This window comes from Suricata suricatta, chromosome 17, assembly GCF_006229205.1.
Source record: "Suricata suricatta isolate VVHF042 chromosome 17, meerkat_22Aug2017_6uvM2_HiC, whole genome shotgun sequence".
NCBI lineage: Eukaryota > Metazoa > Chordata > Mammalia > Carnivora > Herpestidae > Suricata > Suricata suricatta.
Window position 1 is genome coordinate 52,125,325 of NC_043716.1, and position 9,868 is coordinate 52,135,192.

The 9,868-nt window shown below is 60.4% G+C and overlaps 2 protein-coding genes across 2 annotated transcripts in view; one reads left to right on the forward strand and one right to left on the reverse strand.

Moving 5' to 3' along the window:
• Positions 1-8,770, forward strand: part of KIF19 (kinesin family member 19) — a 12,650-nt gene extending 3,880 nt beyond the window's left edge. Inside the window, exons 6-18 of the mRNA XM_029928610.1 lie at positions 109-255; positions 1,397-1,519; positions 3,182-3,347; positions 3,917-4,091; positions 4,205-4,403; positions 4,995-5,265; positions 5,373-5,494; positions 5,965-6,098; positions 6,336-6,441; positions 6,616-6,712; positions 7,168-7,565; positions 7,771-7,930; positions 8,168-8,770. Of these exons, the coding sequence (XP_029784470.1) occupies positions 109-255; positions 1,397-1,519; positions 3,182-3,347; positions 3,917-4,091; positions 4,205-4,403; positions 4,995-5,265; positions 5,373-5,494; positions 5,965-6,098; positions 6,336-6,441; positions 6,616-6,712; positions 7,168-7,565; positions 7,771-7,930; positions 8,168-8,298 (2,229 nt within the window). The 3' untranslated portion in view covers positions 8,299-8,770. The remainder of the gene's footprint in view (positions 1-108; positions 256-1,396; positions 1,520-3,181; positions 3,348-3,916; positions 4,092-4,204; positions 4,404-4,994; positions 5,266-5,372; positions 5,495-5,964; positions 6,099-6,335; positions 6,442-6,615; positions 6,713-7,167; positions 7,566-7,770; positions 7,931-8,167) is intronic.
• Positions 8,771-8,905: 135 nt separating this feature from the next.
• The window catches only part of BTBD17 (BTB domain containing 17), a 4,729-nt gene continuing 3,766 nt past the window's right edge, over positions 8,906-9,868 (reverse strand). Inside the window, exon 4 of the mRNA XM_029927078.1 lies at positions 8,906-9,863. Coding sequence (XP_029782938.1) covers positions 9,596-9,863 — 268 coding nt within the window. The 3' untranslated portion in view covers positions 8,906-9,595. The remainder of the gene's footprint in view (positions 9,864-9,868) is intronic.

The window sequence follows — 9,868 nt, forward strand, 5'->3', positions numbered from 1 at the left end:
CCCCCGAGGTAGAGGGAGGGGCTTGTGGCCCAGGACCACCCAGGGCGCTGGTGAAGCCCCGCCCCCTCCCCCACGAGGGCCCCAGCTGTGCCTGCTTGCTCGCCCCAGACACAGAACCGTGGGCAGCGCATGAAGGAGGGGGCCCACATCAACCGCTCCCTGCTGGCCCTGGGCAACTGCATCAACGCGCTGAGCGACAAGAGTGGCAACAAGTACATCAACTATCGCGACAGCAAGCTCACGCGGCTCCTGAAGGTACGGGCTGCAGCCGGGTCGGGCCCGGGGCCCCCAGAGCAGGGCCACCAGATTTAGCAAGTAAAAGAACAGGATGCCCAGCTGCATTTGACTTTCAGATAAACAACAAAATTTGTTTTAGTATAAGTACATCCCATGCAGCATTTGGGATATACTTATACTAAAAAATAAAACATCACTCATTGTTTATCTGAAATTCAGATTTAACTGGGTGTCGTGTACTGTACCTGATGACCCTAACCAAAGACTGGGCAGCAGGGAGGGAAAGGCCCTGCACTTGACATCCCCCCACCGGGCTGCAGGCCTGAGGGGAACCATGAGCCGCCTGGATTTGGGGGTTCAGGGGGACATCACCATTAAGGCTCATGGTGTCTGCTGTTTAGGGGCCCAGCCCTGGCTTCTTTCTTCCTCTAGGAACCTAGTCCTTGGGGGGAATTCTATTTCCATTTACAGATGAGGAATCCGAGGCACAAAGAGGTTAAGTAATCTTCCCGAGGGCCCAGGATAATACAGGCTGGAAGTAGGATCCAGAGGGGTCTGTGGTGTAATATTGTAACTTCAGTGTTAGCCAAGCCCACCGGGGCTTTCTCCCCACTCCCCCTGCACCGCCCCCCCAGGGCCAGTTTACATAGAGCGAGGGAGGGGGTGGCCATAGGCCACATTCGACCTTCATATAGGAGTCCCCATCCTGCTATCTCGGACTCCAGCTGAAACAACAGTGCCATCAGCAGTCAGAAATGGGGGACCCGGGGGCCCCTTGAAAGGCCAGGGGTGATGGGAAGGAGGGGGAGGGGCACTTCTTGCTGCCTTTCCTCATTCTGTTGGATGACGGGAGGGAAAGGGAAAGCCGGGAAGCCCTGACCCGGATCAGATACTCGAAACCTGCAAGTGGGATTTTGGAGAAGAAGCTGGAAGTAGGAAGGAGAGACAGCAGGGGGCTGGGAAATGTCGGGCCCCGGGGAGACCACGTGATGCCCAACACCAGCCCCTGTGGGTGAGTGCGAGGCTCTGTGAGTGTGCGTGTGACAGAGCGAGCGAGGGAGAGCACACCTCCTGGAGGGCATCGTGGACAGCCTGGCAGGAGCAGGGTCCTGGGGAGGCGGTCCCCGGCTGACCGCAGCCCGCCCTGCCCGCTGTCCAGGATTCCCTGGGCGGCAACAGCCGCACGGTGATGATTGCCCACATCAGTCCTGCGAGCAGCGCCTTTGAGGAGTCCCGGAACACCCTGACCTACGCCGGCCGGGCCAAGAACATCAAGACCAGGGTGAGGGCCCTGCCTGGAGGGGTCCCTGCCACCCCACCCCACGGTCTCTAGAGCTGCCACTGTGGCACTGGCCTCATTCCCTAGTCCAAAGTTGCCCTGTGCCCTTCCGGGCACCCTTAACACCTGGGTCCCTGCTGGGAGGCCCACAGCTCCCGAGGGCCCCTTTCTCCTTGTTCAAGGTCATGTGCCCCTGCCCCGTTCCCTTCCATCTCCATTTTCTCGATCAGATGCCCGTTCAGACGTTGACATTTTCAAAGCCCCTAATTTAACAGTCAGGCCAACTGAGCGCTTTCATCGTATGCTCCTCAAGGGAGGACCGATCTACTGTGCCCCCATCTCCTGGTGTAGGGAAAAGAGGCTGAGGGAAGCTCAGTGACTTCCCAGCTGGGCACTGATTGGAAGTGGCCCTGCCTCTTTTCTGGGCCCACAATGCCACCCTCAGGGATATGCGTTAGAATCCCCACTGCCTGCTCTACGAAGTGTCTTTCTTTTTTTTTAATATGTATAAACGTTTACTTATTTTGAGAGAGTGCGAGTGGGGGGAGGGGCAAGGATCAAGGGAAAGAATCCCAAACAGACTCTGAGCTGTCAGCGCAGAGCCTCACTCAGGGCTCAAATTCATGAACCATGAGATCATGACCTGAGCCAAAATCCAGAGTCGGACGCTCAACCCACTGAGCCACCCAGGCGCCCGGGAAGTCTCTCTCTACCCGTGTGTGTGTAAGGGTGGAAATGGATGCCTCTGCGCAAAACTTAGCGAATGCTCCCCCGACACCACACTTTGCCAGCTGCTGGCCACAGGCTTTCGGTTTTATTCCAGCCCTCAAAGAACTTTTTTAAAATGTTTTTATTTATGTATTTATTTTTGAGAGACAGAGAGAGACAGCACAAGCAGGGGAGGGTCAGAGAGAGAGGGAGACACAGAATCCGAAGCAGGCTCCAGGCTCTGAGCTAGCTGTCAGCACAGAGACCGACGCGGGGCTCGAACCCACAAACCATGAGATCATGATCTGAGCCGAAGCCAGCCAAAGGCTTAACCAACTGAGCCTCCCAGGCGCCCCTATTCCAGCCCTCCAGGAACTTAATGGGAGGAGGAGGCGTTTCCATGAAAAAGCTCACTGATAGTTCAGAATATTAGTAAGAGCTGGCAAATGCTGCCAACAGTATGTGTGAGACAGCGGGAGAACGAGGAGGTGGGGCGGGCTGGTGGGACACGGTGGAGCACTTTGGGCACTGTGAGTGGGACTCTGAAGGAGGGGGAGGATATTCCAGAAGATGGGTAGCAATGATCGTAGAGGTATCAAGGGCAGGAAGGAAATGGTGTCTATGGTAGGGGTAAGGACCGTAGGACACTTCCTCAACCAGAGCAGAACATTCATGCAGCAGTGATAAAAAAATAAATTAGAGATAGTGGAAGGCCAAAGTGAAGGAACCAAAGCATTTCTCCGGAGCAGTAGGGAGCCATTGAAGGTTAACGAACAGAAGCAGCATTTTAGGAGTAAGGGTCTGGCAGAGGCAGGGAGTGGAATAGGCTGGGGGGCCCGAAGCAAGGTGAGGCCATTATGGTCATCCAGGAAGATTAGGGGGAGAAAGAGAAAGGAAGACCCCACAGGCAGGCCCCAGCGCCTGGGATGACTGTCCCCGCTCTGCCCCGGTGCCCAGGTCAAACAGAACCTGCTCAACGTCTCCTACCACATCGCCCAGTACACCAGCATCATTGCGGACCTGCGGGGTGAGATCCAAAGGCTCAAGTGCAAGATCGATGAGCAGGGTGGGCGGAGCCAGGCCCAGGGCCGGCCCGAGCGGGGTGACATCCGCCACATCCAAGGTGAGGGTCAGGCGGTGCTGGGTTCAAGTCCAGACTCGGGCCTTTTCTAGCTGGGCGGCCTTGGGCTAATCACTCAACTGCTCTGAGCCTCTGTCCTGCAACTGTCAGGTAGAATCTTGATCTCTGTTTCAGAGACTGGACAGTAATTAAGACTGGGTGAGATGGCGCAAGTGATAGACGCGAGAGCATTTAGCTGTGGGGTCCGTTCCGGGGCCACAGAGCACCGTCCTCTTGCAGCTTTGTGTATTTGTTCTGATAGCTTTCTAACAGATAGAGTGAAGTGTCTAAGGGGCACCTTTTTATAGTTGACACGAAGGTGCTGGGAGGCCTCGTGGAAGCCCAGTTCACACAGAGGAGCTGAGACTCACCTTAGGGCCACAGCTGAAGGCTCTGTGTGGGGGTGGGGTGAGGGAGGAGGTAGCAATCTAGGAGGTCTTTTGGGAGGAGGTGGTTGGACAGGAAGTGGTTTGGGAAGAAAGGGAAGAGGGAAGGCCCCACACAGACCCAGACTTCCCGGGCCTGACCTTCCCTCCTTCACTCTCTTCCTCTGCCCCCCATCCTCTGGGCAGCCGAGGTCCGACTGCACAGTGAGCAGAGTGACCAGGCCGAGATGGGACAGCTGCGGGAGCAGCTCATCAGCGCCTTCCAGGAGCAGATGGACGTGCGGAGGCGCCTGCTGGAGCTGGAGAACCGTGCCATGGAGGTCCAGATTGACACCTCCCGCCACCTGCTCACCATTGCCGGGTGAGCACCCCTTCCCCGAGGGCCTGGGACAGAGTGGTTGGGGGCTGTGCCTCCCCCCACTGCCCCCAGTGCTCTGACTCCCCCCCATTTCCCCGTGGTGGGGACTGCGGCAGCTGGGAGCACGAGAAGTCACGCAGAGCACTCAAATGGCGGGAGGAGCAGCGGAAGGAATCCTACACCAAGGACGACAGCGAGAAGGACTCGGACACAGGTGATGAGCAGCCCGACACCCTGGAGCCACCGGAAGTGGCCTCAGCCCGGGAGAGCATTGCTGCCCTGGTGGGCGAGCAGAAGCAGCTGCGGAAGCAGAAGGTGTCTGTGGCTGCGGGGGAGGGGTGGGGGAGGGGTGGGGGAGGGGAGAGTGGTTTGAGAGACCCAAGCCAGAAGGGACTAGGGGGAGGGGGGAGGAGGGAGACCCAGGCGCTCAGGCCTTTGCCCCTCTGCGGCCTTGCTGAATCCTTCTTTGGGCCTCACGTCCTCATCTGTAAAACGGAAGTAGGCACGGTGCGGTCCTAGTGGGGTTGTTGGGAAGATCCATTCAATGCTGTTGGCGTCGCGAAGACTCAAGAAATGGTCGTCAGTGTTTGAAGCGGGGCTGTCCAGATAACAGATCTTTTCCTTCTGTTCTGGAGTATACCCGAACCAGGGGCTTCACGGTGCCATGAGCCCTGAGGGCATCAGATGGGCTGGCGTTGGGCAAAGAGTCATGGAGCTGGTCCCAGGGGGCCGGCCGTGGTCAGGGTGGCAAGAAGGAGGGGGACACGGAGGGGCCATTTGGGAGCAGCCCCTTGGTGGTAAGGCCCAAGACACCCCTTCGATCGAGGGTTTGCCTCGGAATGGAGCTCGGGGTCTGGAGGGGCGCCGGCCGCCCGCTGCCCGGCGCTGACTCCGCGGCGCCCCCAGCTGGCGCTGGAGCAGCGCTGCCGCGAGCTGCGGGCGCGGGGCCGGCGCCTGGAGGAGACGCTGCCGCGGCGCATCGGCTCCGAGGAGCAGCGCGAGGTGCTCAGCCTGCTGTGCCGCGTGCACGAGCTGGAGGTGGAGAACACCGAGATGCAGTCGCACGCGCTGCTCCGGGACGGCGCGCTCCGCCACCGCCGCGAGGCCGTGCGCCGCCTGGAACAGCACCGCAGCCTCTGCGACGAGATCATCCAAGGCCAGCGGCAGCTCATCGACGGTAGGCGCCGGGCCTCCGAGCCGCCCAGGGGGCCCCCTAGACCCGCGGAGGGTTGGAGGGCGCCCGCTGAGCCCCGTGTCCCTCCCCCCCCCACCTTTCCCCGGCAGACTACAACCTGGCTGTCCCGCAGCACCTGGAGGAGCTATATGAAGTGTACCTGCGGGAGCTGGAGGAGGGCAGCCTGGAGCGGGCCACCATAATGGACCGCGTGGCCTCCAGGGCGCTGCAGGTGGGCGCGTGGGCGAATCTGCGCATGCGCCCGAGCACAATTACCGGCGGAGGGGCCTGGTGCCCTAGCTGGGGTGCGAGTGGGACCAGGCTGGCTGGGACCCCAAGGAGTTAACTGCCTTTCCTTATTACCCCAACCAAAGCCGTGCCCAGCCTGAGTAAGGTCCCCATCCCAGCGCATTCTTCTCTGGCACCTGTCCCTACCCAGGGTCTGAGGATCAGAGTTGGTTATCTGAGGTATCACAAGTTGCCCCAGACGCCCTCCCAAGAGACCAGGCCATCGGGCAGTGCCACCGGAGATGGCCAGAAGACCAGAGTTTATCCCTTGTGAGCCAGAATACAAACCCACTGCTCTCTCTGGCCACCCTGGTGACTCTTGGTCACCTTGTGTGCTTTTGTCACTTGTGCTGTCACCCAGTCCAGGACCAAGTCTTCTGACTGCCCGCTGCTGCCTCCACCTTCCCTCTCCAGGACAGCTCCCTGCCCAAAATCGCCCCAGCAGGAACCGCGCTGACACCGGAGTCTGACCCGGAGAGCGTGAAGCCGCTGAGCTCTGAAGTCCAGCGCCTGCAGCACAGCATCCTCCCACCCCTCGGCCCGGAGAGGTGAGGCCAGAGACCACCTCCAGCCGCTCCTGCCAGCCCGAGCCACCACTTGCTGGGCCGTGGCCCCGGGATACCAACCCAGATTAGGGCTAACTGGGGGAAATGGAGGAGTGAAAGGGAGGCTGCGGTACACGTCTGGGGCCAGAACTCTTGGGGTCCCTCTCCCTTCTGGTGGGGGTGGGGCCTCAGGGGGACCAGCCTGGCCAGCAGCGGCTCATCCTCCTCTGCCAACCTCAGTGAAGCCAACCGCGTGTTCAAAGCCAGTCCCCAGGCCTGGCACATAAAGAGCTCCTCTGTGCCCACCCCACCCCCCATCCAGATCGGCGGCCTGGTGACCCAGGAGGTGAGCACTGAGCGCCACTGGCCCCGGGCTCTGCTGCTGGGGGGCGGGGACACAGGGTGGACAGCCAGTGGTTGGGATAGAGCCTTCCCAAAACAGCCATCACCCGAGAGGCCCCCGCTGTCTCTGCTGAGTGGGGCGTCTAATGCCTTTCTCTTCGAACCACTGCACCTGCAGGCACCCCCCCAGGACGGCCTGGGCAGCCTGAGCAGCCAGCTCAACTCTTCCCCCGACAGCAGTGAGAACCTGTCAGAGATCCCCTTGTCCTACAAAGGTATGTCCCCTGCCAGCCCTGTCCACCTGAGCCTGGCATCATCTAAACTTTGGTGCTACCCAGTCGATAGAGAGAGACACCCAGAGAGGATTATCCACCCGCTCCAGGGTGCACAGAGCTGACCACACCATCAGAAGTTAGAAAGGGGAGCACGTGGCACTTAGGACCATGCCCCCCCTTCCCACCGGTAATAACTGTAATAGCAAATATAGGTGGCTACTCACAGTAACCCTGGGGGGTTAATGTCACCATCCCCACTTTACAGACGAAAGTAAGGCTCGGAAACTTGCCCCAGGTGCTTGAACAGCAAGCAAGTGGGAGCGCTGGCCTTCTGACTCTATTCATTCCCGCCTTGGCAGAGAAGGGGCGTTGGAGATGAGGGAGGGGGAGGAATATGTGGTCCTGACCCCAGGTTGGGTTCTCCTTCTCCACCCCCACCCCCACCCCCGCTACAGAGAAGAAGGAGATCCTGACCGGTACCAAGTGCATCTCCGTGAAGGCTGCCAAAAGGCGCTCGCGGGCTTTGGGCGCCGAAGGGCGCCATCTGCTGGCACCTGCGATGCAGCGCAGCAGCCTGTCTCTGCACTCGCTGAGCGAGGCTGACGATTCACAGCCATCGGGTCCCCTGGCCTGCAAGCGGCCACCCAGCCCCACGCTGCAGCACGCTGCCAGTGAGGACAACCTGTCTAGCAGCACAGGGGAGGCCCTATCCCAGGCAGTTGGGCCTGTCGGAGACGGCCCTGGGCCCTGGATGCGTGGCCAGAAGAAAAGCCCTGGCAAAAAGCGGGAGGAGTCCCTGGAGGCCAAGAAGAGGAAGCGGAGGTCCCGGTCCTTTGAGGTCACGGGGCAAGGGGTAAGGCAAAAGACGGGGCGTGGGGTGTCTGTGCCCTTCCTTGTAGATGAGAGCCTGGATCCCTCCGGAGGCCCCAGGGCACCTCCAGCCCCGTACCGCCCTCCGTGCCTCTGTCCCCTGGGCTGGCGTGGGGACATACAGGGCAGTCCCCTGTAGCAGAAACCATGCAGCTCCGACTCATCTCACTATTCTCCAACCCCCACAGCTCACCCGCCCTAAGACACACCTCCTGGGGCCCTGTCCCACAGAAAGCATCTCGGACTACAGTGTGCCCGGGTGCAGATACCCAGCACCTGGTATCCGGCATCTGGGAAAGGTGACACTGCCTTTGGCCAAGATCAAACTCCCTCCAAGCCAGAGCACGGGTCAGTACCAGCGAGGGGAGGGCATGGGGAAGGGGAGCCCTTGGCCAGCCCAGGAAGGAAACATGTTGATTGCCCTGTACCTACGGCTACCCCGTGTTGGAAACCAGGTTCTCACGGAATATCTGTGGGGCTGGCATCTCGGGGTTGGACCCCTGAGAAGTTCAAGACCCCCGGATGGCCAGAGAGGGGGTGCAAGGAATTCCTAACACCCTGCTCCCGGCCCTTCCCCCATCACAGGCTCTGGGGACTCCTCACCCCTCGCTGTTGCCTCCAACCCAGCTGGTATTTCCCGACGGGCTGCCTGTGGGCCCCGCCTGCCTCACGGCACAAGCACCCAGGGCAAAGATGGACGCTTCCGGCATACCTGAGAGGCCCTCCCTGGAACTGGCCCTCCTGCCCCCGAGAATGGATGGGGCGTATAAGAACATAGGAGATGGAGGCTGGGGCAGATGGGGGTGACCCGCGAGCAGGAGCTCAGGAGGCTCAGGCCCAGGAATTATGAGGGTGCTGGCCCAACACCCCCATGCTTCCAGTACCACTGGGGAAGGGAGGTGGGGCCAGGAGGCATGGCCAGGATGACAGGACTTCCTGGCCCCCCCACCGTGAATAGAACCCTGTTGCCAAAACCCTGCAGAGACCTGCGGCCAGACTCGGCCCTGGACACGGAAGGGCCGGGAGGTGAAGGGAGCTGTGAGTGGGATGGGGCCGATGTGGGGCAAGGCCATCCTGGATGGCTGGGAAAGGAGCCAACGGTCACTTCACATACTACGGTTGGGGCAGAGGAGGGAATCTGGGTTTGTTACTTGGCAGTGTACCAATAAAATCCTATTTGGGTCTTGATGGTTGTAGTGGAGTCCAGACCTTGTGTGGAATGTGGGGTGCTCGTGACTAAGAGGCAACCCAACTCGCTTCCTCCTCCCTCCCCAGCACCCCATCTCCCTCTGGCAGGTTACTCTGTTTCAACTTACAAATATCTGGTTGAAAGGAGTTTTACTCTAGACCCTTCCCAGGAAGAGTGGGGCTAGCAAGGTCCATTTATACCCCATCCCACCAGCCTTCACACCTGCTCAGGGCCCTTCCCATGAGAGATCAGAGACTTGGGGTGGACCAGACCACACAAAACTTAACTACCCCAGTTGAGGGGAGGGAGGTACCCTCTGGAAGTCTGGGCTGAGAAATTGCCTAGCTAAGCTTCTTGGGGGGAAAAAATCTCCAGCAAGGAAGGGATCCTGGAGGCCCGATTTCCCAGGCTGGCCCATCTGGTTGCCCTCACCTGCCCTGTTCCATGTGGGGGCAGGAGCCCTTCCGGAAAACCTAATGAAAGATGGGGGAACCCCACACCTGTGGGACCCTCCTCGGGCTGCTTTTCCCAGGAGCTGGGTAGTTCAATCATCCCCTCGGCTCGCTGAGCATCGGTTTATTCAACCAAGAGCCCTGCCTTCAAGGCAGCTGTGAAATCCACTCCTGAAACCAGGCACCTGCTCTCCCACCCTTCCCCTGGACTCCACCCCAGCTCCAAGGCCACCAGCACCTGGCCGCCCCTGGGACCAATGCAGGCACCACCTTCCATTCGACACACGCCTCCCAGACCCTGAAGGCCACCGATGCCAGTCCTCTATTTCCCTGCGCCGGAGGCGGCCCCGCCGCTCCCCCCGGCCCGCTCAGCTACTTGGGGGTCCGGATGAGGGTGTGGTAGACCGGCTTGACGATGAGGTGCAGGTGCAGGGCATTCTCCACCAGGTACTCAGAGTTGCGGCGCTGCAGGTCTGCGTGCGCCAGGAAGTCGCCCGCCTCCTCGCTGCTCTGGTGGAAACTGTAGGCGTGGCGCACCAGCAGGCGGCCATGCTGGCGCGCCCCCACCAGCACGGTCTTCTGGAAGCTCACGCCCGCCGCGTCGCCGCCGCTGCTGGCCGGCGTCACCACGAGGCGCGGCCTTCC